The sequence below is a fragment of the Myodes glareolus genome, chromosome 19 (assembly GCF_982192425.1).
Source record: "Myodes glareolus chromosome 19, mMyoGla1.1, whole genome shotgun sequence".
NCBI classification, from domain to species: Eukaryota; Metazoa; Chordata; class Mammalia; order Rodentia; family Cricetidae; genus Myodes; species Myodes glareolus.
In genome coordinates this window covers 22,568,652-22,596,367 of record NC_142044.1, presented here as the reverse complement: position 1 = coordinate 22,596,367, position 27,716 = coordinate 22,568,652, and the positions used below count along the sequence as shown (strand labels likewise).

Genomic DNA, 27,716 nt, shown 5'->3' with positions numbered 1-27,716 from the left:
AAGCTAACCTGAGCAACATGGCAAGACCATAGTTCAAAGTAAATCCTGCACAACAAAAGGAGTAACTGTCTCAAACCAAGGATAACCACAAAAAGAAGGCAGTCCACTATAAGTCTTCACATGCAGAAAATGGCAAGCTTAAAGAAATGAAGCAATTCCTCAAGCTAGTAAATAGAGAATTTGTATTTTAATTAATGACTCTGTATTTTATACAAAACCAATTCTGAGCCTAAGACTCCAAAGGAGCTATCTTTTCAAACACAAAGAGTTGAAACAATTATACCAAAAACAAAATAACTAACCAATGAAATGTGAATACTATGTCCCAGCTCAGTAAAAAGCATTTTAGATACATTCCTTATTACTTAAAGCAACGCTAAGGAAGGCAGGAGTTACAGAGATGTCTATGAGCACATGATTAAGTACTGGGCAGACATTCACTGCAATTTTACAGCATATCACTATTTTATAAATGAAAAAGACAAAAGTTAAAAGTCACAATGCTACTAAAACGGGCAGTGCTGCATTTGAAACAAGCGCATGATTCTGTGGTTCTGAAAAGCCCAACATTATTCCACCCAGGCAACCAAAGGACTCTGTTCCCTCTGGGGTGGGGGGTGCCCTCTTCATCTCATCTTGGCTCTCCTGCATCTTGGACAAAGTTCATTCCCAAAGAAAAGTGCTGAAGCTTTCACCCCTGCTGATGGCAACAGCCTGGAACCAAGCTGAAGTTAATATTCAGTCTGAACCACTTGTGGCTCCCTGAATCTTCCAGGTACTGGGGAGCAAGTCTCCATGGTTCTCAGTCATTTCTGCACATCGTGGGGGCAAAGGTACCAAGTGCTTTTTCTGTCCCAAATTATCTTGTCAAGGATACTTATGTAAGCACAAAACCTCCAAGAACTGAGATGGTGTCTGTCTCCAAAATCGCACAGCTAATGTGTTTGGGGTCTCTAGCATGTTTACTGCCCCCTCTAAAACCTTGGGTCCCCTGAGCCTGAGGTCCCTCAGCTGTGACATCAACCCTCCTGGGCCCTCCCATATCACCCCATAGAGCATGAAGCATAGAGACAGGAAGGTGAACCCTCACACGACTTGATGGACATCAATAAAAGACCTTTGTCTTTGACCTCTCTAACATCTAGAGATCTTGTACCTCTCTAGAATTCAAGAAACTCACAGGCAAACTTGTCAGCTTGTATATAGGGAAAAGTTCTCATCCAATTTTTCTTTTCTCTTTAATTTTTTAATTTTATTTTATTTTTCAACATAGGATTTGATAGGGTCTCTCTGAGTAGCCCTGGCTGTCCTGGAACTTACTCTGTAGACCAGGCTGGCCTTGAAACGGAAGCTCTGTCTGCTTCTGCCTCCCATGTGCTGGGATTAAAGCGCATACCACCACCACCTGATTCATCGCGTTTTTCTAGTCTGCGTTTTCCTCAGAATTATTTTCTCCCACTCAACGTGGAATAGTTACTCGTCTTTAATGCTACAGCAGCCCATGTGAAATCTGTCCTGAAGGCCCTCATCTACAATTTCCCACCAACTCCACGGTTACCACACTGTTTCGAGGAAAAGGTTTGTATCCCAGCACCTTGATAGACCTATTCCACCTGTTTATCTGCATATTACACCACTCATCAATCGAGCCCCAGCTTGAAACTCATACTCAGCACCCATGAAACGGGACTGCTTGAAACTTGCTGCTAAGCTCTATCAAGAGAAGTTACACCAGCACAACAGAAAAACCAGACAGCTGTGTCAAGATCACAACCTTGTATACTTCAGTAAAGACTATCACGAAAGTAAAAGGGCAGTACATAATAGGAAAAAAAATCAGCAAATCATATGTCCGACACAAAACTTTTATCAGACTATCTAAAGAACTTAAAAACTGTATTTAATTTGTGCACAGGATATGAATAGGCACTTGTCTAGTGATTTCTCTAATGGCCCAAAAGCATATGACTTTATTAATCATAAAAATGCCAATCAAACCCACACTAAGAAACTAACATGAAAATAGATGCCTAGCAGCATAATTAATATTGTACTAGTTACTTTTTGTTGCTGTGATAAAACACCCTGTGACCAAAAGCAATTTATGAAAGAAATGGTTTATTTTATATGGTTCCAGAATCCATCATGGCTGGGAGGCATGGCAACAGGCAGCAATCAGCAAGCATGGTGGCAGGAAGCCGAGAGTTCACATCTTCAAATGGAAGAGCAAAGTAAAGAAAGCAAACTGGGAGCAGGGGAAGGCTGTAAAATCTGTGGGCTGTCTCCCAGTGACAAACTTCCTTCAGCTGGGCTGCACCTCCTAAACCCCCCCAAAGGGCACCACCTACTGGGGACCGAATACAACAAATACCTGAGCCCAGGGAGGGTGTTTCTCATTCAGACCACAAGCATCCAAACAATAATTCAGTAATATTAGCAACAACTGGGAGAGCTACAAAATGTGGTATAAATCCAAAGTAGAGTATTATTTAATTATACAAATAGATGAAATGCTAACTGATTAAATGCTGATAGATGTAACAAAATAGATGAACCTTGCAACACTAGCCAAGCAAAACACTCCAACCACAAAAAAATACATTTTTAAAAAAAGAAATCATTTCTATATGAAATTTCCACAACAGATAAATCTAGAGCCATAGTATATCAGGGGTCCTGCAGAGACTGGAAGGCAACAGCTAATGGATGCAGGGTCTGTTTCCTTTCTTTGCCCTCCCTCTCACTTCCTCTCTTCCCATTACTATACAACCCAGGTTGGGCCTTAAACTTACAATACTCCTGCCTCAGCCTCTTGTGTAGGAGTGACCAGTGTAAATCACTACACCTGGGCAGGGGTTGAGTTTTTGAGGTAAGATTGTGGCAATGGTTCTGTGTATCCATGAATATTCTAAAAAACACTAAATTATACACTTTAGATGGGTAGATAATACAGTGAGTGGGTAAATTACAAACTTTTTTTAAAAATTAAAAGGCTAATGGAGTTTTAGAGCATTTAATGAAGGACTAAAAAGAAAACTATACTAGAATATGTAAAAAATCCAGTAAAACAAATTTTAGGTAATAAACACTGTGCCCACAAAATAAATTTCTTAAAAAAAAAACCTATATCACATAACTACACATTCATTATTTATTAACTAATAATTGTTCATACAAAGGCAATTAAGATTAAGAACAAGCTGACACACACAAAATATGTGTATGTGTTTATGATACATACATTCAATTTAGTACAACAGACGCTAATGGGATATGAAACCACTTTGTGACTTCAGGCAAGTCACTTCCTCTCTGGTTTTAGCTACCTCATCTGTCAAATGTCTAGTTCATTTTCTGAAGACTGTGGAGAGAAAACTTCTGGAATAAGGTCTACAAGCAGTAGAAGACACCTTATTGGCTTTATGTTACTAGCAGAAGGGCTTGCCAAGTAGAGAGGGAAGAACAAAGACAGTGAAACAAACTTCAGAAACTAAAGGAATTCTGTAAAATACATCATTAAAATACATGAGCTTCAGTATAGATGTACCTGACTCTAGATTAAAGTCACAAGTAAGATTTGTCAATAATCTATGGCATGGGCTCACGTCTAATTTAAAAATTAGTTTCTACTAGAAATTAATAGCCCAGTAACTCATATACATAACACATGCAAGACTCATTTCCAATGGGTGTTTGAGAGATCAACTCAGGGAGTCAGGCTTCAGGGCAAGTGCCTTTTGAGCCATTTTGTTGGCCCACAAGTGACATCTCTCTATTCTCTCCACATATATATATATATACATATATATATATATATATACTATATATTTTCAGTTTAGAAAATTTTCATCATTACAGATATGAGAAGAGACAACCACAGAATAATTTTTATCTAGGACAGGAATCGCTGCCGACCAATATCATCACTTGTTTGTATGTCGTTTGTAGATACTCCTCAGCTGAGGTTAGTCCAAGATACTTTGGAACACAATGCCAAAACATGCAAAACAGGACATAAGTGGCCTTTTCAAACTTCTATGTCTGTCTGGTGGTGTGGATGTACACAAGAAACCATCTCAGCGAAAAGAAGTGTCCCATCATCCCAATGAATGAACGCACAGCATACCCAGAGGAACCCACGCAGAGACGGCACTTAACCTCAGCTGTGACTGATGAGCAGGCGCCCACCAGCACAACAGGGAAAGGACATCTCAGGAACAGGAAGTAATGGAAGTTTACAGAGCACACAGAGTGGCACTTAGAGCAGGTCTCTGTGACTGGAGGGTGCACGGAGGGATGTAACCAGTGACAGCACATTCTGGGGAGCTATCTCAGCAGCTTATCATGGGTGGACAAGTTAGTAGCTAGCCGTTCAGGAGAGGAAATGCCAGCTGCTGTGGGAATAGAGAAATGATGAAACGTGGACAATCTATGGAAACAATTATTGATAATCAAGATGTATAAATACAGAGTCCAGAGAGAGGGCTGCCCAGTGGTTATGAGCACACACTGCTCTTGCAGAGAACCTACGTTTGGTTCCCAGCACTCAGCATGTGGCAGTTTACAATCACCTCACAGCGCTCCAAGGGATCCCGTGCTCTTTTCTGGACTTGGCACATGCACTCGCACGTGCACACACCCACACACATACGATCTTTTCAGTAAGTCACCTACTCCACAGAATATACTATCCGGTTGTTCTGCAATAAACGAAGAGGTGAAGGACATCCTGACTCTTGCTTTGTTCAGACACACTGACAATCTACTAATTAGAAGTATGAAACTTACTACCATGTAGTGCTCCTAATCTTTGCATGCATACATATTTGTCAAAGCTGCTAACAACACCATTAACCTTCAAGGCATGGGCTAAAAATTAACTGGTGATCAGTCAACAAAAAAAGAGTTAACAATTATCTAATAATTGAAACCAAAAAGGTTCAAATAAACATTTGGATCAGTTTTATGTGATACTCTACAGTTCTGTAGTGTACAATATCATGTTGTAGTTTGCCCATGCACTATATTAGAATCCAGACTCCCCTGGTGCAGAAGTCACTGCTAAGAGCTGATGGGCCATGCCCCGCCCCTATAACCAGCTCCCCTTACACAGCCCTCAGAGTCAAATCTGCCTCTCCCCCTTGCTAATCAAAATCTAAAGCAACCTGACTGTGGTCAGGGTCTCCTAGCTCAAGTCATATATTAACTAGGCCTCCTTCCACACAGTATAAGACTTCCCCCTCCCTCTGAAGCCTTAATGAGTAGACACCTTCCTTTGTCTGGCAGAACTAAAGCCTCTAGCATCAGCCTGGACCACAGGGCAGGCTATGGTTCTAATAAATCCCCTGTTCTAAGGACAACTGAACTCAATATTTCTTTTTCTTAAACACACCCTTTCTCTTCTCACTGCAAAGTCCTAACACACAGTCCAGAAGAAAATTGAAATCTTTGTCTTCAAGTAAAAGTGACCATTGCAGCCGTTGCAGTCGCTGCCAGTTTACAGTGGCAGTAATTCAGAATTCAAATACTCCCCCAGCTCTTCTCTCTCAGGATCACATGCAGAGAAAGCACTGCCCGAGCAGAACTTCTCACTGGGTGGAACTTCCCTGGCTAGCGCCCCTTGCTTCTCAATTAGTCGGCTTATTCTGGACCAGACACTAAATAGCTGCAAAGAACACAAAACCAAACCAGAGGTGCTTGTATAAACCTGTAATCTTGGCCTTCTGGAGGATGAGGCGGGAGGACTGTGGGTTTGAGGGCAGCCTGGGCTACACTGTAAGACCCTGTCAGTAAAAGTCACTAAGCAGGGAATGAGTGTGTTATAAAAGGTGACTTTCAACTCTTCTAATAATTCTAAGAATCACAAAGAATTCACAACGAGAAACTGTCAGTTTTAAATCAACTTTCACCATCAGGGCTCATTAAAGGGCAAGAACAGATCCAAAGGTAAAAGAAGCTGCCTTTCAACTTTGGTCTCTGATTCCACAGGCCTTAAAAAAAAAAAATATCATGCAAGAATATGCCTCTTGCAACTGTGGTCACATGCAAAAATGAAGCAAGACTCGCATCTGTTTGGAGCTGGCCTCAAATGCCTCCAGTTCTTCTCCAAACCAGGTTCATAACTCCCACCCACAGAGAGAAAGCCAGGGCCTGAGGCAGCACCCAGGGACAAGCAAATTAGCATTCCCAAGGTCAATTGCTGACGGGCTTAATTGTTTACAGCAACTAGAATATGCTGGCTGCTGAAGTTAAGAGGCTTAACCTTCCAGCTTGCCCAACACCATATGAAACTGATTTACCACATCAGCTACAAAATATGAAGTACTGTAGTTGTGGATTCAAATGAACACACATTTCATACAGAAGCAAATGTAACAGGATCCCCAGAAACGCTACACTTTTCATTTTAAGCTGGCTAAACAATTTGGGGAAAAACCTAAAATAGCAGCCATGCCAACAGCAAAAGTGGCAAGTACAGGAGAAAATGAGGTAGTGTCTCGTTCTTCCAAATGGTTGATTTGAATACCCACCAGAACTGCTAAGAAGCTGCAGGTCTAGCTGATCTGGCCATCCCTTATTATTTCTTACCTTTCTCTGTCACAGAGAAGTGAGATAGCCTATGTGATTTGTCATCTCATAAAGCAGCTATGTGCCACGTGTGGCTGGTAAGCATAAAGAAGGAGACTAGTGTGGACTTTGGTGTACTGTAGGATTTTGATTTCAGTGCTCTCTCTGTGTCAAAATATCTCCTTAGGAACTTTCATATTTATTACATATAAAAATACTTTAATTTACTTTTAAAATTTTATTTATTTATGCTTATGGGTGTTTTGACTGCATGTAAGTCTAGGCACCATGTACATTTCTAATAACAATAGTGCCTAGAAGCAGGTGTATGACTGCCTGGGACCTGGGCATTGAACCTGGATCCTCTGGAAAAGCAGTCAATCCTCTTAACCACTGAGCCATCTCTCTGGCCCCTAAATAGTATTTTAGATACAGTAGGTGAAAGAAAGCATTATAAATCTCTCCTTTCTCCTTATTTTTTGAAAATGAGGACAGTAGAAAATGTCAAATTACACATGTGCTGAACACTACAGGCTTATCAGACTGCGCTTCTACACATATGTAACACGAGACAGAAATGTACAGCACGAACACATAACTTCATTTGTGGCCACGGAAACAGGAGAAGAGCCTGGCTAATGACCTCTGCAAGAATCAACAGTTTCAGCTCTGCTACGTGCCATCCTCATAAAGCCCCTTTCCACTGACCACAGACATTAAAACTTTATGTCATTAAAAGAGGACTACAGCGTTTCAAAAATGCTTCTAGCGTCTGTTCTACTTCTGCCTCTCCTGTCATCTCAGCTTAGCAATAAGCCCACCTCAGCCCTTGCCAATGAGAGACACACTGTAGTGCCGGCCTGGCTTTTTAATACGATTGAGTGGTTCCTATTTAGTTTTTCTGGGTTAGTCCTTTTCATACCCAGCTGGATCACTGAAATCTAACCAAAGCTTCAGCTCCAAAGACCAAGAAAAAAACAAAACAAAAAATCTGAGAAGAAAACAGAACCAATAGAAAAACTATCTATTGTCAAGGGTCTAGAAAACCCAAACAGTATTTAGGTTCAATATATAACATGTTAAAAAAAAAAAAAGCAAAAAACAGAAAGTGGCTCATTCACTATTTCAAAGTCAGACATGTTCATGTGATGTGTACAGAAGAGCTTACCAAACAGGACAGAGCGAGCCATCCCCTCTACACATACAGGACAGAGCGAGCCATCCCCTCTACACATACAGGACAGAGCGAGCCATCCCCTCTACACGTACAGGACAGAGCGAGCCATCCCCTCTACACGTACAGGACAGAGCGAGCCATCCCCTCTACACGTACAGGACAGAGCAAGCCATCCCCTCTACACATACAGGACAGAGCGAGCCATCCCTTCTACACATACAGGACAGAGCGAGCCATCCCCTCTACACGTACCACTATGTGGAAGACTGATGGCCGTTCTTACGCTGTTTCAGTGACTGAAGAAAGAGCACCTGGAGGTGTGGGGACAGCTGGGAAGTAAAGGAGTGACACCCCAAGGTAAGAGGGGGGGAGGAGAGGCAAAGAGAGCAGAAACTTGAACTACTCAACTTTTTGACTAGGGAAGCCATAGGCAGTGTTTCACACCTTTAACCTTTCACCACTCTTCCAAATGCAACTGGAAAAAGGATGAAATTATAAATCTTTATGTGAACAGATATTTTAAGGTGATTCTAAAAGTTTACAAATCAAAATCCAGTCGGTTAGAAGCATAAATTCCACTTGTCTTATGAGTTACAAGATATACATTTGTTTTTATACATTTTGGTTATGATCCTAACCTTTCACAGCTGAGCCATCTCTCCAGTCCTGTTTTTATATATTTTAAAAGAATTGTTTCTTTATTTTTAAAGATGCCTTTATTTTATTTTATTTTATGCGTGTGACATAAAATACTTGTTGCATCTATGTACATGCAAAACCTATGTGCCTGGTGCTCTTGGGGGCCAGCAGGCAGCATAGGGTCCCTAGAACTGGAAGATGGTTGTAGGGCAGGCAGTACTCTTAACTGCTGAATTATCTCTCCCACTCCTATATTTCTGTTTTGTAACAAGTCCCTGCAGCAATCCCCAGTAAATAAAATGAACAGCATGAATAACTGAAGAGGAGTCCACGGAATGGAACAATGCTCATTCCAGGTGAGCTGATCTTGAAAGATTATGACAATATTCCTAGTTTCCTAGGTTTGAAAGAATCAGAACATCTTTACTTTTTATGTATATGGAGCAGATCAGGCTTTAGAATGCTAAATTCTGATAATCTGATGAATCTTTTACACAACCTGAACTCTGATCAAGAAACCTAGGACAAGTCAGCCAGTGAGTACCCTCTAGGAAGTGTTCTGATGCCATCTAGTGGCGGGTCTCCTACTGCATGGGACCTGGCTCATGCTCTCTCTCAAAGTGTGGTCCCTGGCATTAGCAGTACCTGGAATCTTGGGAATGCAAATCGCTGTGCTATTCAGAATTATGGAAACAATGCAGGTAGGGACCAGTGATCTGTTCTATGGAGATTTCTCAGTGGTTCTAATTCACCCTTAAACTTGAGAGCACTGGTATAGACAGTTCTGAAGTTCAAAGTCTTTAAAATTGTTTTAAATAAATTAACAAAAAAGCTCATTCTAGACAGAAAGTCATTTTTCATTCTGGATAAATACATGTTCTTACTAAGGAACAGTGATGTGGGATTTTCCTCTGTATGCTGCGAATATGTTTTATTACCATTGGTTAATAAAGAAGCTGCTTTGGCCTATGGCGGGGCAGAACAGAGCTAGGCAGGAAAACTAAACTGAATGAAGGGATAAAGAAGGTGAAGCCAGGGAAATGCCATGTAGTAAGATGCCAGAACCTTACCGGTAGGCTTCAGCCTCATGGCTGATTATAGATTAATAGAAATGGGTTAATTTAATAAGTAAGAGCCAACTAGCAATATGCCTAAGCAATTGGCCAAACAATGCTGAATTAATATAGTTTCTGTGTGGTTATTCGGGTCTGGGTGATCGGAAAATGAATGCATAGTCTCTATTTACAGAACAGTCTTAAAGCCACCTACAAACCTGTGTCATGGTGGCACACACCTTTAATCCCAGCAGAGACAGGCAGATTTTACATACTGAGTTCCAGGACAGCCAAGGCTACACAGGGAAACCCAGTCTCAAACACACACTCTCAAACATATACTCTCAAACACAGGGAAGAGGAGGTGGAGAGAGAGGCCATCTATTACCACATATTTAAATATTTCAACACCTGATATGCATTACGTGGGTTCCAAACTCCCAAGATGTCCAATGAGCATCAGAGAGATTTGTCGCCAGACAACCCATTTCAAGGGGATCACAGCACTGAAACAAACAACCTACAAAACACCATTTAAATTCAAGCAACTATGTGAAACAAAGACAAAGCATTAACTGCTCTCAGTAGGAAAGGGTATACCACAGCACTGTGGGTAAAGAAAGAAGGAGAGAAAGACCAAGGAGGACAAGTGGCGATTTTAAATTATGGGTCACCTACCCTAATAACAGACACCATGGCAAGCCCACTGCAGTATTTGCAGACCTGAGGAAGTCTTGGAAGTCTTGCTAACTGTCTTTTCTAGTCAGCCCTTAGAGGATAAGCCGGCTTCTTTAAATACCAATTTGGAAAACAGCAAGGCTCAGCGTCCGTCAGCGCTTCCAATTCGGCTTGGTACTGTGTGCTTCTGGAGGGGAGGGCTTTGAACTTTAAAAGTATCTATTTATTCCTTAAGGGTCCTATGCCTATAACTTTAAAACTGAATCAGAGATGGAGCCCTTATAGCCACGGCTACAAGTCAGTGCCATCCCTTGCTCTGGAGTTCAAATCAAGGGTATCGTTTGTGGAGGGAGTAACTGAAGTCATCTTGTCCTATCAATGTAGAGACTTAGACACGTAGGGAACAAATCTAATACTGTAAGGACTGCACAGGCTGATGGTTCTTTTTTTTTTTTTCCCTCGTTTTCGAGATAAGTTTATCTATGTGGCCCTGGCTGTCTTCGAACTCACTCTGTAGACCAAGCTGGCCTCAAACTCACAGAGATTCATCTGCATCCACTTCCCCAGTGCTGGCATTAAAAGCGAGCACCGGCCCCATACTGATATTTCTCACAGCTTTTCTCTTTCTTTTCCAAACCTTCTCTTGGCAATCTTTAACAGCTTCCCCATTGTCACTGCCCGTATACCTAAGGCTTGTGCTGCACAGAATATGGGCCTTCACCATACCTCATCTTTGCTAGTTCAAACACTTTGGTCATTCATCAGCCATATGTCTGTCAAAAAATTGAAATTTCGACTTAGGTTTCCTCATTTTTAATATAAAATAACATAGACTCCATATACCACATTTAAAACCACAAAATACACCCAACTATGCTGGACATATCACTAACAGGCAGTTGCTACAGTTTGAATAATCAATGTCTCCCGAAGGCCTGCTGTATTATAGAACTGGTGCGTTGGGTGGGCATTATTGGCAGGTATGGCACCTTCGAGAGGAAGGGGTTTGAGGGAAATGCTTAGGTCACTAGTGACATGGTCTTGAATGGGAACTGAGATCCTGATTCCTTCTTCCTCCTTTCTTGCTTGATGGCAGGGATAATGAGTGCCTTCCATAACATGCTGCCTTAATAGAGATCCCAAGGGATCATGGACTAGAAACTCCAAAACAAGGAGGCAGAGACATCTTTTCTAAGTTAGTTCCCAGGTGTTCTGTAATGGAGACACAAAGCGGACTGGCACTGATGTCGAGGGTTCCCGCCATCCACCAACAGCTACTATGAGGAGGAGAAAAAAAAGAGAGTCTAAGCTAGAGATCAATAATTGTGTTCAAATTCAAATTCCCTATTTGTGTTCTGGCTTAAGTTATTTCAACTCAGTGAGCCTTATTTTCCCAACAGACCGAGGATGCGGTATTTATCTCACTCAGTGACGTTCACTCCTGCACCTTCATTTGGATGGGCCTGCCTTATCTATGGCGACTCCCTTTGCTCCTTTTCCCTCAACAGCTTTGAAAATGGCTGCACCAAGAGGCATATCCCAGGTCAAGATTAAGAAAGACACACATGGCAATGATACAGTTAAACTTACATCTCACACATGCCTAAAACTACATCAAGGTGCAGGGAAACTTCACCAACAAAGAAAGCAGGCAATTCTAACACTACTCCAGAACAGTGGGGTTTGGGGCCTTTGATCAAAGTTGGTTAAAAAGTTGCTGCAGAATCCCCTAGCAGTGCCGATAGCTGCTCAACAATCAGCTCTCAGCTTACTGGGGAGCGGCTGGTTAGCAGCACTTGCCTGTATCCGTAGGTGAAGTCGATACTCCAAGCATGGCTTTTAGACCCCAGCACTCAAGTGCCTTAAATGCCTGCCTGACTGATTCACCCAATAAGCATTTAAAGAGAACCTAAAATATACAAGTTCCAGGGTCAGGCTCAGAGACTGGAAGACGCATGCCTGTACATGAATCCTACACTCAAAGACTCAACAATCCAGGCCAGCTACAGAATCGGGACACAAACAAACACATAAGGAAACCTCTGAATACTAGAAAGAGCTCTAGCCGCTGACAGGCAGACCAACTAAAGCTCCAGTTATTGTTTACCTCAAAAAGCCTTAACACTGCCTGTGCTTCATAATTTCCAAATCTGCAAAATCTCAAGCGCTTTCCCAAAGTTCACTAACATGTGTAAACATGCATGTGGGTGGTATGCACATATGCTATACCTCATCCTAGGCAGTATTGACATACTCATCTTTATTGCGGAGGGGCTATCCATGCATGACTATGTCATAATCTGGTTTAACTCTTCCAATCACTTTAAAAAGATCTGTTCATAAACATTTACAATCTTGTCCTTTCCTCGGCAGCTGTACTTGGGAAAGTTTTAGACCGAGAACATTAAGAGGTTTGTAATGTATTTTCCTATTGGCTGCCTTAGTCAGAAAGGACAACCAGAAGCCAGCAGAGGGCAGTAGCATGCATAATTATAATCCAAATTATAACAACCTGTTGCAACTCCTAGAGGACAAAATGGCCCACTGCTCTGTGTGTGTGTGTGTGTGTGTGTGTGTGTGTGTGTGTGTGTGTGTGTAAATTCAGTACATAATGATTAGGAAATGTGTGATTTACACAAATATTCATTGACATGGATATACATATAAATGAAAGAGACAATTAAGAGAACTTTTATAGTAATCATCCTATCCTTTTAGGTTTTAAACAGATAATTCTATACTCTATGTGTTAACTACTTACCAGGTTGTCCTAATCAATACTCTATTGCTGGGAAGAGACACCACGACCTTGGCAAACCTCACACTTTCTGAGGTCCATTAGTCCCATGACAACAGCAAGGCAGCACACAGGCAGCCCTGGTAGCTGAAGAGTTCTACAGCCTGAAGGCAGCAGGAAGAGAGAGCCTGCCCCCAGTGACGTGTTTCCTCCAACAAGGCCACACCTACCCCAACAAAACCACACCTCCTAATCCTTTCAAACAGCACCACTCCCAGGTGACCAAGCATTCAAACCACCACAGAGGTCAGACCAGCAATAGGAGGAGGGGGAAGCACCTGACCAGAACGACGGAGCTTAGACAGACAGACACAGACAATAACATGAACAAACTCAACAGCACAGCGCATAAATAGGAAGTGTAAATAGTAGGAAAAAAAAAAAAAACAACAACCAGAGCAGAAAAGGGAGTTAGACATTCTGAGAAGAATGAGGCAAGGGCTCATTAATAATCTTAAATTCTGAGGGTTTAAATACATCAGGCAAAGGAATTAAGAAGATTATGTGTTTGGTGGCAAGGGATGTAGCACACTCAGTGAATGACTTGTACGCATGAAGCTCTGGGCTTTATGACAGCAACACATAAAACTAGGCATGATGGCAAATGCCTATTATCTCTGTCGAGAGACAGGGGGCAGGAAGATCAAAAGTTCAAGGTACTCCTCGGGTGTTTAAGGCCTGAATTTAAGGCAGCCTGGAACCAACCTGGAAACTTCCTATCAACTTTCCTAGTGCTAAAGAGCTGCTCGGGGAGAAAAGTCATCAACAGTCCTACCCAAGAGCAGGCCCCACATGCTAGGACAAGATGCGCCCACTGGTGCAAGAGAGGCAGGCTACTGCGACAGTAACCATTTTCTGACTGGATCTGAGGCCTGATCCCCAGGAGGGAATGGAGGCCTGGTACTGACAACCTCGTCAAAACCCTGAGACCAGAGAGGATATAAACCTTAGAGGGGAACTTACTACAGTTTTGCTAGACAGGCATCTTGTCAACTTGCTCTCTTAATATTGATGATTCTATCTGTACAGCAGTACTGCTCTCAACGCTAGCCAGAGAAGCAAGCAGGCAGCAGCCAAGGCAGAGAACCACAACTAACGCAAATGCTGAGCATGTGACAGTTAAGTACCTGCCCTGAATGAGATGTGACTCCCTGCAAGGTCAGGCAGCACACGGAAGACAGGGCGACAAGAACACAAGAGCTAAAGTGTGGGAAGGAAGCTGCGAATGCTGCCTTTTGGAAAGGACAAGGTCGTCAGGCCTATGAATTCGCCAGAGCTTGAGGAACCTGCACAAGATCAAGCCAGTGCAGACAAGATAGAGACTCATGGGCTCCATCCCTAGATGAAGGGCTATTGGCAACTGATGGCTACCAGGGGAAGGTGTCATTCTTCTTCGGGGATGTGACCACTGGTAGGTTGCCCATGCTCCTGCAAACAGCACTAGTTGGACTCTGGGATTTTGGGTTCAAGCCTTATATGCCTGAAGATTACCTTGAACTTCTGGCTTTTTTGTGGGGGGGGTACCTTCTGATTTTTTAAAAATATTTATTTATTTATCATGTATACAATATTCTGTCTGTGTGTATGCCTGCAGACCACAAGAGGGCACCAGACCCCATTTCAGATGGTTGTGAGCCACCATGTGGTTGTTGGGAATTGAACTCAGGAACTTTGGCAGAGCAGGCAATGCTCTTAACCTCTGAGCCATCTCTCCAGCCCTACCTTCTGATTTTTTAACAGAGAGGAAAAGTGTTGTGGTGGGGACTAAAGGGAGTGAGACAAGAGAACTAAGGGTGGATGTGATCAAGACATGTTGTACATATGTATGAAATTGTCAAAGAATAAAATATTAAATTAAGGGTTTTTTTTCAATTTTACACAACAAAAATTACAAATTTTTGAAACCTTGACTGGCCAGGACCGGACATTATACAAGTCTGGATACTACTCACAATAGAACATCTATACATAGGGCTACAGCTGGATTGTTCACTGAAACGTAAATCTGACAGCTGTCACTTAGCCACGTAAAAGTTTAGTCTCCTACCATCACAAGAAGCTTGGACAAAGACCACCTAAGTCAGTATAATGACATCAAAATGTTCCAGCTGCTTCACACGAGGGCCATTTTTCTTAAGTATTTACTTTCATGTGTGTGCGTGTCTGTCCAAGTATATACGGATAGCATGCAGGAGGCCCTGAACATCAGAAGAGGTGCTGGAACTGGAGTTTCAGAAGGATGTGAGCTGCCATGTGAGTGCTGGGAACCAAATCCAGGTCCTCTGCAAGAAGAGTAAGTGCTCTTGGCTACTGAGCTCTCTCTCTCTCTCTCTCTCTCTCTCTCTCTTCTCAGTTCTATCTTTAAGACAGAAAAAGCTAAAGCCAAAAAAGCGCAATCTCTGGCATAAGAACTGAAGGCATTCATGGGAAGCTAAGAATCACATTATCGGTTGCTGGAGTTGTAGTTCAGTAGACGGAGTGCTTGCCTAGCATGGACAAAACCTTAGGTTAGACATCCAACAGCATGGAAAGCACGAATGGCGGCTCCTGCCTTTAATGGGGAGATGGAGGCAGGAAGAACAAGTTCAAGGCCATCATGGACTACATGTGACCCTGCCTCAAAAAATAAAATCAGTAACAGCTGTTTGTTTTTATACTGTAGTCAGTTTGGCCAGTTCACAAACAACAGAAATGAGTCCAGACACAGAGGAATACAGGTGCGGCTTCTTTATTAAGACACCCAGCTCAAGCAAGATGCAGAAACAGCTCTGAGCAAGTACAAGTCAAGCCAGCATCTCCCCAAACAAAGGAAAAGGGTACTCAACATAACAAAACCTCTGTCCAACAGTTCCCATCAGGACACTACATGCAAAAAGGAGTCTAGTCCCAACTGTCAAGGCCAGCTCTTCCACACACAAGATGATTCAGACTGTGGAATGTCAGGTCCTCAGTGTTCGGGGTCTGGGCTGGGGAGAGTGCGCACTGGTCAGCTCTCTTTGTGGGGTAAGGCAAACTCCTGGGAGGCAAACTCAGGTGAGGTGAGCAGCTACATTTTTTTTCCCAAGGAAAATCTCATACAGTGTATTTTTATATTTTTCTATTCTTATTTTTATTTTTCTTTTAGACAGAGTCCTACTATGTAGCCCTGGATGGCCTAGAACTCTTTATATAGAATAGGCTGGCCTCAAACTCAGAAATCTATACTTGTCTATCTTTTGTGTGTTGGGATTAAAGGTGTGTGCAACCATAAAGCATTTACGACAGAGGATAATGGTTCAGGGAAGAAACTGAGGTGATTTCCCTGTGTTCAAATCTGTACTGTACTCATTTCTAACTCTGTGGCCTGGGAAAATATTTAACTTCTCTAAGTTTGAGCTCTGTCATTCAAAAAGTGAAGATAACTTCATTCTACGTCATAGGATTGGTGATAGGATCATGTGAGGATCCAAATAAAAACACACAGCCAGCACAATGAAAGTCTGCAATAAACTCACTTATTACTTTTATCTTTATGGTCATTATCATCAATACCATACTTGGACACAGATCAAAAAACATACTATCAGACTACAGTAACTATGGTCTTTCTGCCACAGCTCTAGAATCCTAGGGAAACAGACACACACACACACATACACACACACACACACACACACACACACACACAAAAGTGTCCATCCAACCTGGTTATTTCATTCAATAATGTATATTCCATTTCTATCCATGTTCTCATAGATGACAAGATTCTATCCCTCCACAAGGATGACCCCAGTTAAGACTTCTGGCAATAGTGGAGAGGGTGCCTAAAATGGCTTTCCCCTGTAATCAGATTGGTAAATATTCCAACAGTTATCATAGAGACTTCTTCTAGTAATTGATGGAACCAGAGACAGAGATTCATAACCAAGCACCAGGGCCAAGCTCCGGGAATCCAGTCAAAGAGAGGGAGGAGGGAATATATGAGCAAGGAAGGTCAAGATCATGATGGAAGAATCTACAGAGACAGCTAACCAAGTGCACAGAAACTCATGAACTCTAGACCAACAGCTGGGGAGCCTCCAAGGAACAGAACTAGGCCCTCTGCATGTGAGAGACAGCTGTGTAGCTTGGTCTATCTGAGGGGCCCTGACAGTAGGACCAGGATTTATCCATGGTACACGAGCTAGCTTGTCAGAGCCCATGCCCTATGGTGAGATGCCATGCTCAGCCTTAATGCAGGAGGAAGAGGCTTGGTCCTGTCTCAACTTAATGGGCCAGACTTTGTTGACTCCCCATGGGAGCCCTTACCCTTTGGGAGGAGCTGATAGGAGGTAGGCTGGAGGAGGGGGAGGTAGGAGAGGCAGGAGGAAGGGTGAGAGGGAGAATTGTGGTTGGTATGTAAAATGAAACTTAAAAAAAATAAATAAATCATAAAAGAAAGATCCTATCCTTTCTAATGTCTGGATAGAATTGCATAATATATAATATGCAACTATATAACATATTATATATAATAAATGTATTTCAATATATAATGATGTGTATATTTTATATGTACATATAATGCAATATATAACAGGTGATACTAGGCTATGTCAACCGGACAAGTTAAAAGTAACCATCACAATGTCTAAGAAGGTACACCTAAACTGGTTTGAATACTGTACAGTGTAAGTATCAAAATGTCACATGGTACCCCCAAAATATCCACTTTTATTTGCCAATTTTTAAAAAGTACCAAGAAAAATGTCTTACATTAAAGACTATTGTTTCCTATAAAATTTTGGGAGGGTCTGCAATTTTATTTTTATGTAACTTAGGGCATGAGGAACTAATTTAATGTACAATAGACTATGATTAGTTTGGGGCTTTTATAAAAGCTTGGAAATCCCTGTTTAAAAAAGGGAAAGTGACACAAACAATTTGGAAATATAACAAAAATTTCTTGAATTTTAAGTAACATTTTAATTGACAACATATGACTTTTATTTAATTATATTAAGCCAAAATGTTCATTGGTTAAAAAAAACAAAAACAAAAACAAAAAAAAAACCCTCCCCTAATGAAGGAGTGCTTGCGCGGATGGGTTGCCCTTGACCTTGTCTCGGAAAGACTTTCTCTCACCATCCACCTCTTGCTCATCAGCACACAAATTCAGTTTCCTAAAACAGCTCACCAGACTGGACAAGAGCCCACAGGTAGATAGATCAAGACCATACTCGTAAAAACCACAAGACATGGCTGTTTGTTGCTGTTGCTGTTGCTGTTTATCATGGAGTGTTTTCGGCTGCACAAAAGCCTTGTGGGGAAACACCGTGGGTGCCCTGACGTGAGCCGCAGCAGCGGCACCTAGGACACTAGTGTGGGAAGTCACTGTGTCATCTCCATCATCTCTCACGGTACAGAAATGTCACCTGGGTGACCAGCACAGCTTACTGTATTTACTGCACCTCCATCGTTAGGAACATCTCTTCATACAGTGTGACGCAGAGGGCTGAACAGGGATGTGCCTTGGGTGTGTCACAGGCTGTGCTTCTGACGCAGAGAATAACATTACAGACAAACTGGGATCACTGAAACCCGAGCATCTACCGGAAATGAAGAACCTGAGTCTGATCACCTAACAGGTTTTGGTGCTAATACAAATTTTAAACAAAAATTCCAATTTTGAAGAATCTGTGATTACCCTTATGAAAATCTGCGATGTCCCTCATAAGTTCAGAGGTGCTAGCAAATTATTCGCATCTTTGCAACATCTTATCCATTTCCCACTGAGCATACATATCTGTTTTCCAATAAGATGGCAAAGTCATGAAGGAAGGAAGTATTTTATACTCATCTGCGGCCTTTTTAAATCCGAGCACTGAATTAGACACGGAATAGTTACTTTGTAATGTTTGCTGAAACAGGACGCCAGCTTCCACAGACACAGTACTGTACTCCAGGCTGCTCCCCACTGCATCTGCTCATGTCCAGACTCTTCCACTCCTGCTTTCTTCTCTATATAACTTAGTCAAAATTCATCTCGTGAGCTTTTTTTTAAAAAAAAAAAATTTTAAAAACCAAGTATTTGCTGCAAATTTAACCCAAATAATCAGGATAAATAAATCCAGCTCTTTTTATGTGTATGAGTGTGTTATCTGCATTCATATATATGTGTACCATATCCATGGGTGGTGCCCATGAAGGTCAGAAGAGTGGATCAGACCTCTTAGAACTTTAGTTATGGCTGGTTTTGAGCTAACCAAGTGGGTGCTGGGGATCAAATCTGGGTTCCATGTAAGAACAAATGTTCTTATTCACTAAGCCTTCTCTCCAGTCCCTAAAATTTTTTTTTAATAAATATTTACTGACTATAACTATAAAGTAAGGACTGGCAAGCTTTAAGCTAAATGGTCCATCACCACCAAGAACAGGATCCAAATCAGGTGGAGCAGGGTCAAGACACTAAAGGCCGTCACTAAAGAGATCATAGGTGACTGATGCGGCCAGACACGAATGAATGACTAGACAGACATGGTCATCTTTTCAAGAATATTACAAAAGCTGGCCAAAATACATGCTGTAACTACTTGCAGACAACAGGACAATACCCAGACCAGAATTAGGGAGGAAGGATCCACACTGAGCATAGCAGCCTAAAGGATGAGAAGACTCTGGAGCGAGGAAGGCGGAGGCAGCAGGAGCTTGCAAGACGGAGTGCTAGGAGCAAGCCATGAATCAGTCCAGGCATTCCCTGGAGTCCGATGCTGAATCCTGAGACACTGAGGACAATTGCTGGGAGCTAGGAAGCAAACGATTTGCAGAGGACTCAGAGACACTTGAATTCTACCCATCCAGAGTCAAGTGAAGCTGCTGAACCTCCAGAGAACAATCAGAGGCAACATGACGCTAGCCCTACTAAAGGCTACTGTATTAGTCAGGATTCTCTAGAGGAACAAGATTTATAACAAGAAAGAAAGAAAGAAAGAGAGAGAGAGAGACAGACAGACAGACAGACAGACATAGAAGCTATATACATAGCGAGAGGAATTTTATTAGAATAGTTTGCAGGCTGTGATCCAGCTAGTCAACAGTAGCGGTCTACCAACAGAAGGCCCAAGATATGAGCAGTTGTTCATGAGGCTGGATGTCTTAGTTGATCTACAGTATACATGGAAATCCCAAAAGAGTAGGCTCTGACACCAGTGAAGGAAGGGATTTGCCAGTGAGAGTAAGAACAAGCAGGCAGAGAGCGAACGCTTCCTTCTTCCACGTCCTTTATACAGGCTGACGGCAGAACATGGGGCCCAGATGAAAACTGGATCTTACCTCAACAAACGATCTGAATTAAAGATGGATATTCCTATCTCAAAAGACCCAGAGTAAAAGTGGGTCTTTCTACTTCACATGATTCAATTAGAGAAAAAAAATTCCTTACAGGTATGCCATGCCACTTGGGTTTTAGTTAATTCCAGATGGAGTGAAGTTGACAACTAAGAATAGCCAGAACAACTACTCTACACCCACCCAAATTACAAAGCTTATCAATACTAAAAATAGAGCCATCTAATCCACAAATTATTTGGTTTCTCACCAAAACAAATTTCAACTCTCTTTAAAAGTGTATTTGTCTAGAGCCGGGCGGTGGTGGCACATGACTTTAATCCCAGCATTTGGGAGGCAGAGGCAGGTGGATCTCTGGGAGTTCGAGGCCAGCCTGGTCTACAAGAGCTAGTTCCAGGACAGGCTCCAAAGCTACAGAGAAACCTTGTCTCGAAAAAATAACAACAAAAAAATTCTTTTCTATTGTTGTGATAAACACCAAAAACAAGAGCAAATTAAAGAAGGGTCGGGTCTGTTTCCACTCAGAGGCTGCAGTCCATCTAGCGAGGGAAGCCAAAGCACAAGTCTGAAGCAGAACCCATCAGGAACACTGCTCCCGGCCTGCTCTGCTACTCCTCCCGTCCAGTGCAGGCCCACCTGCCTGAGAATGGCACAGCCCACAGTGGGCTCGGCCCTTCCACATCAATCAGCAATGAGTAAATGCTTCATAGACACGGCTGGTCTGATCAGGACAATTCTTCAGATGAGGCTACCTCTTCCAAGGTGTCTCCAAGTTTGTTTCAGGTTGACAGCTAAGGAAGCCAACTACGACAGAAGACAACAAAACTTGACTGGCAACATAATATACATGAGGAAATGAGACTAGAAGGGCACTGAGAAAAGGACAGCAATGACAGGCAATGGTTTTAAATCAGATACCAAAACCATGCTTCACAGACTCAAGGATGGAGAAGGGGCCAGCAAGATGTACAACACAAGCCTGGTAATATAGATTATATGTTATATTGGTATATTATATAATATCTATTTATGTGCATATTATATATATGTCTTTATATATATATAAATCTTTAAAAATGAATACGAAAACATAAAAATAAATCTTAAAAAAATGAATAAGAAAACAAGAACATGACAAAAAGAGAAATGGAAAAGTGGACGCAAAAGGTTCCATTTAATCTTGTGTTGTTGAAACAGCACAGTAATCAGAAATTTTAAATTCACTGTATAGAACTGACAGAAGACCACAGTAAATACGACAAATGAATTTAAAAACACAGCACAGAAGCTACTCAAAGTCAGAGGAAAAAACGACACAGAAAACCAAGCCCTATGTGATTTATAGGATAATATCAAGCAATCGCATCTACATGTAATTGAATCGTAAAAGGAAAGGAGACTGGAGAGCAGGAAATACGTGAAGAAATAGCAACAGAAACTCTTCCAACTTGACAATTAGATCCTTAAGACTCAATCAGGATAGGCAAAGAGAAAAACATGCCTAAGCCCATCACAAACTGTCTTAAACATAGCACCATTTAAGGAAAAAGAAAAAAGTCACTATGCCACTCCCCTGGCTCCTCAATACATCAAAAAGTAATAATAACTCTAGCCCCAAAAAGGAAAGAGCATTGTTCAAAATCTTCTACTTAAAAAGTAAGAATTCACCAGGGCAGAATTCCTCCTGTGAGGCCTTCTTCTGCTGGTATCCCTGGCATCCGCTGAGCCTATGTGCAGCATGATCAAGCATGAACTATGTAAAGTAAACCAACGGAAAGTGAGCCAGTGAGCCAGCGCATTCACGTACCTTCTGGTTCACGTACATCACAAACTTGAGATTGCATGTGCTCCGTCAGAAACCTTACTGTCCTTGTTCAGGAACTTCTAGGGCAGTTCTGAGTGGAGGTCGACTGCACTGCATGGCTATGCCAGGTTACAGAACAGGGTGAGAATGTGTCCAGAAGGATTAAACGCCTATCTCAAGAACATACAAAGGGCATCCCCAGAGTAATGCAACCACACTGTTACCTCAGAGTAGACACACATACACAGAGAGAGAGAGAGAGAGAGAGAGAGAGAGAGAGAGACAGAGAGAGAGTACATTTCACTTACTCTGAGTCTCCACAAGGTCCAGGGCAACACTAGAAACTGTGTCCATTCCAGAGCTGATGCAGGCTTGGAAGTTTTTTAAGGAGGAGAGAGCGGACTCCACACCACTGAAGGACATGTAACGAGTGGAACCTGAATTTGTACTGGAACGCCCTGGCATCTTGAAACTGTTACCTAAAATTTCAAACACAACGGTAAGAGTTCTAAGTCAGAAAAAGAACGTATGGGAAAAGAGCACAGCCGTAACACTCGATGACGACTGTACTCAATATCCATGCGCTGCCCCGGTACCTGCATGCAGTACCTAGAGGACACCAAGGCCAAACACACACACTCAATATAATGTGGGGACGGTAACTATCTTCAGTTTTTAAGGAGGACACCCCCTTTCTTGATGCTTCCAAGAAGTCTACAAAACCCAGTTCTTACTAGCCTAACACATATAGACGATAGAGACTGTCCATGACATATTTCCTTTTACAACAGGAAAGAAAATAAAGCTTAGTAAGATTTTTTAAACTTATAGCTTTTAACTTATCTAGTATATATGCATTCTGAACTCTTAAAAAAAAATCTGGTTTTGATAGTTCCTTAAGTTCCAATAGATTTGCACCTGCAATTATCTCAGATTTAGTAAAAGCAGGATTTCTACATAGGCATCTTAATTTACAGTGGTTTATCTATTACAGTTGTAGTTACTACCCTCATATTAAATACTCCCTTATCTACACCTTTAAACACCAACTCTTTAAGCTTTGGACCCCTTGCCTACATAGACATCTTTGCCTTATTTCGGGAACCGATTGAGATCCACTCCATTGAAAGCAACTAGAAAAGTGCAGCGCTCATGCTGGCTTTAAACGGCAAGCAGGCTGTTGCTAAAGCTGCATGGCACCGTGAGGGAAAATGGTTTCTAGGACTCAGAGAGATAGAAGATGAACTCAGGTTCATGGGACAAGAGGCTGGCTGGCAAGTCCTTCGCTCCTCTTCGAAGGAAGAGGCCACACCCATGGTGCACAATTTGCATCAGAACCCTCTTGTTCCTTTCAAGAGCAGGGGCCTCAAACTCATACCAATCCTCTTGCCACTGAGATGCTGAGACTATAGGCATGCCTGGCCTACAGCCCTGGCTTAAAAATACCCATGCCACCTGACGCTACAAACTCCTGTCTCCTCACCCACTTGCACCGAAGGTCGGAGTTAAAAGACCCAGATTGCTACTTCACTGAGAAAGCAGAAACCACCACGGAAGTTCCCTCTACCCTACCAGCCTCAGTTTCTGCATTTTGTTTTCTTCTCCTGTCGAATGACCTAACCGTGCCCAGGAGGACCACCTCCACTTTATGTTAGACCTTCTCCTTCCTTCTCTCAGCAATCCTCCCCGCTTTCCTATATCACTGATTCTCTCCTCCCCGACACCATTCTCCACAGCAAACCAAAGGCATCTTCTCTCTTTAATCTTAAAGAAAAATATCCTACTGCCTCCCACTCTGAGTGTGCCCCATGCTTCTGTGCTCATCCTGGCAGCCAAGCTCTCCTGTAGGCATGTTTCCATTTGTCCCCAAATCCCGTCTTCTTGTCCTTGCTGGTGTGTTGGCCAGGCTTCCCACACCTTCCACTTCACTGGACCTGCTCTCAAGGCCACCACTGCCGTCCTTACCCTTCCTCGGGGATCGGCGTGTCCTCATACACACCTCCAGACTCTCATTGCTTCCCCTATCTTTCCTGTGAGCTGTCTAGAGTTCCAATTCACAACTGTGAATCCCCTCCACACCTCCAGCATGTACACATTCGTTCTTCACTTTTTCCCCCTCCCCCAGTCTCACCTATCTGCTAAGGTCTGAATGTCTGGGTCCTCAGCCCCAATTTCTATGTTGAAATCCTGCTGTTCAAAGTGGTGGTATTAGAAGACAAGGCCTTTGGGGAGGTGACGAGATCCACCCTCCAGAATGAAATTAGTCCCCTTAAAAAAGATGCTTCCAGAGAGCTCTCTTGCCTTCCTACCACCCTTCTGACCACTGAAGGAAACAGCAAGTCCATGCCATTTACAAAACAGAAAACAGGTCTTCACCAGACACTAAATCTGATGGTAAATCGGCCTTGGAATTCTCAGCCTCTAAAATTGAAAGACAAACAATTCTGCTGTTTTTAAACAGCTAGGACATAGTATCTGATATATAGACATCTGAACATTCTAACACTGGTCCTCAGGCCTTGGCTTCTTTCTTAGGACTTGGGAGGCTCACCCGCAGGGAATATTTAACATCATGTGGAGACATTTTTAGTTTGGGGGGACGTGGACTAGTATCCATGGAGCAGAGGCAGGGACACATACAATTCTACCATGTGCATTTGTCTCTCACTACAAAACAAACCATCATCATCACATCGGCTAAGAAACACTGACATGGGGGCTGGAGAAGATGGCTCAGAGGTTAAGAGCACTGGCTGCTCTTCCAGAGGTTCTGAATTTAATTCCCTGCACCTACATGGTGGTTCAAAATCATCTATAAATGAGATCTGGTTCCTTTTCTGGCATGCAGGCAGACAGAACACTGTATATATAATAAATAAGTAAATCTTTTTAGAAAGAGAGAAAGAAAGAGAGGGGGGAGGGAGGGAGGGAGGGAAGGAGAAAGGAAGGAAGGAAGAAAGGAAGGAAGGAAGGAAGGAAGGAAGGAAGGAAGGAAGGAAAGAAAGACTGATTTAAATCAACCTTTTCTTGGAACCTCTTTCCAATAACATTGATCTTTCTGTTCCCAGGACCTATAGCCTCCAAGACAATCTACAACAAAAACATGCGCTTCCTGGGGTCTCCCCAAGTTAATCAGGCTCAGCACACTACTTTGCCTCCCTTATATTCCTGGAAAAGCAGCTGTCAGTTAAGCCAGTTATTAACCTAACAGAGCAACACTGCTCTACATGTTTCTGTACAGCACCATAGTAGGCACAGAGCAAACAAACACGAATCTAGGCCCCTAACCGCCTTTAAACCCAAGGTGGCAACTTCAACAGAGTTGTGTCTCCTTTTCCAGCACGCCAGCATATACGTAGCCACCCTTCAAGCCTTCCCTCGCCCATGGATCCTTCCCTTCTCCATGCCGTCACAGTTCCTACCACACACTTCTACTACTAAGCTTAAGCCAGCTGTTTGCTTACGTCTGCCAGTCCCTTCTGCTGGGGCCTCCTTAACCTGGAACATGCATTAGCTGCGAAACGACCCACGAAAACGAAGTGATCAGGAAGGATTTGTTGAGCCACCAAAGTAACAACAAAAACTACGGCCATTTTCACGTCTGCCCATGGCCAACAAGGTGAGCCCCACCCACTTCGTTCACAGCAAGGTAGTAGCTCACAACTTACCTCTACCTGCAGAAACGAAATAGCACCTGTGGCCTTGAGCACATGTCAACCAACTCTTCAAGTCTCTGCTTTTAAAGTCAGTTCAAACCAGATTTCTTTCTTTCTTTCTTTCTTTCTTTCTTTCTTTCTTTCTTTCTTTCTTTCTTTCTTTTTTTAATCACACAGTGGTGAAGGATGAGAGGTTGCGGGGGGGGGGGGGGGGGCGGGGAGGTTAATAACCTGCCTCCATCTCGCTGCTGCGGGTGAAAAGGGCCGGGTCCACAGCCACAGTCCAAGTCCCCGGGGCTCAGGAGGAGGCGAAAACGCCCGCCAACCCTCCCGCATCCCGGTACCTCTTCGTTTCTTACCTGGCAGCTCAGCTGCATCTACCTGATCGTCGCAAGGCCAGACTCCAAATCTTTTCCTCAGTCCACTACTCCAGTGGCTGAAACGCCCCGCGCGCGCTCTGCGTCATCAGTCGGCGCCCGGGAGTGATCACATGATGCCTGGCCCGGGCCTCCGCCCCTCCGTCACGTGATGGGTTGGGGGAAGCTAGGGCAGAAACCAGGGTCCCGCTCCACTCTTTAGGGGCTCTCTGGGGCTGGAGAGGGGCCCCGGGTGCCTAGTCTGCGCAGCGAGCGTCGGACGGCTGACAGGTGAGTCAGAGGCGCGCCTGCGGTTTGGAGGTCCTTTCCCCCCAACTTCCGTAGGCCAAGTCGGGTGCTGTCCCTGGAGCCACCGGGGCGGAGAAACCTAGGTCCTGCAGGGTTGAGCTGCATCCTTGCTATTCGCCTACGCCTTAATGAAAGTTGCTCTTGCTCGCATCTTTGAAGCGTTAGGGGTGATGCTCAGCTACTTAGCCCGTAGCTGAGTGTGCAAGTTTCTCGGAGGGAGCGGTGCCCTGGTGTTGTGGCTGATCTTTCATTTACCCTCGAGAAAACCGAGTCGTCACTGACATGAAGGCTTCTACACGAGCGAAAGGGTTGAATAAAAGTTCTGTCACGCACTTTGAGTTTGGGCAAATCGCTTCTCTCGCCCCCTGATGCCCCTCACTCACCTAAGACATGGTGCTAAAGTCCTTTGTGGGGGGGGGGGCTTCTCATGGGTCATGGTTCTTCTATGATAAGAAAATAAACAGTTGGTCTCCTGATTTCTGTATAGACGGGGAGTAGTGAAGAAGTTTTTTTGCTCCCATCCACAACCAGGGACGCTCTCCATAGGTGTTCTTAAGGAATCATGAACCAGGCTGCAGTGATCAAGCTCATTCCGGAACTTTTCTGGAAGAGCATCCGTTATGAATTTGAGATCGTTGCTTTCTTCTTTATGGAACTGAGGTTTTGTGAAAAGATAAAAATAGATCCATCTTTTGTCCTCTGGATCGGGACAACGATGCCGTTCTTAAAAGCAGGTTCCTTTGACAAGGGATTCTTACAATACAGAAAAATCAAGGACCCGTGCCAAGATACTAAAAACAATACTGCCATACTTTGATACTCATAAAATAATATTAGTCGGGGAATTAAGATGTGTGACTCCATTCAATGCCATTAACAATACAGTTCAACTATAGTCAGAGTACTGATGTTCACAAGTTTCCTTCATCCTTTGTGTTAAGGCAATATCCAAAAGACTGATTTGATGTAATTTCTTCTACAAAGTTTGTTTGACCTCATTCAAGAAAGGCTCAACCGAGATACAACATCTTGTCAAGCTCATTGTCCTAAATGGTTACATGGTTAAGTACCTTTAATGATGGTTATCTGATTCTGTTACCTTAGGCCAGTTTCTCCAGTCTACTCTGAGCTGCTGAGAAAATATTCTAACCAGATAGGTTACATGGAAAATATAGCTAGCCCTGGTTAGATCTAGTATGTCTTTAACTTAGCTAGATGCGATGATGTAACTAAGTGATTTATTCTCTCATCTGATGCTGTCTTGACATTAGTCTTCAATGATGTAGCAAAAACGCTTCCATTATAAAACATTAGAAAAAAACCTCTGTGTTCTTTATGAGATAGGACAGAGTGCAAGCAATGATATTTCACAA

General features: G+C 42.9%; 2 protein-coding genes and 1 long non-coding RNA gene across 4 annotated transcripts in view; 1 reads left to right on the top strand and 2 right to left on the bottom strand.

Moving 5' to 3' along the window:
• Nsmce2 (NSE2 SUMO ligase component of SMC5/6 complex) overlaps positions 1 to 26,187 on the bottom strand; it is a 209,547-nt gene extending 183,360 nt beyond the window's left edge. For both annotated transcript variants that reach the window (XR_014998034.1, XM_048457151.2), the window contains exons 1-2: positions 26,038 to 26,187; positions 22,331 to 22,501 (exon numbers count right to left, since the gene is read on the bottom strand). Coding sequence is in view for 1 of the 2 variants with exons in the window: in XM_048457151.2 (XP_048313108.1) it covers positions 22,331 to 22,487 (157 nt within the window). In the remaining variant the exon portion in view is untranslated. The remainder of the gene's footprint in view (positions 1 to 22,330; positions 22,502 to 26,037) is intronic.
• On the bottom strand, positions 15,626 to 22,310 carry LOC148118912 (uncharacterized). Its single transcript, XR_015735600.1, has 2 exons — positions 22,026 to 22,310; positions 15,626 to 21,022 (listed from the first exon to the last, which is right to left on the bottom strand). It is a non-coding gene; the product is annotated as an uncharacterized LOC148118912 (long non-coding RNA).
• Washc5 (WASH complex subunit 5) overlaps positions 26,171 to 27,716 on the top strand; it is a 46,714-nt gene continuing 45,168 nt past the window's right edge. Inside the window, exon 1 of the mRNA XM_048457150.3 lies at positions 26,171 to 26,325. The gene's annotated coding sequence lies outside the window, so the exon portion shown is untranslated. The remainder of the gene's footprint in view (positions 26,326 to 27,716) is intronic.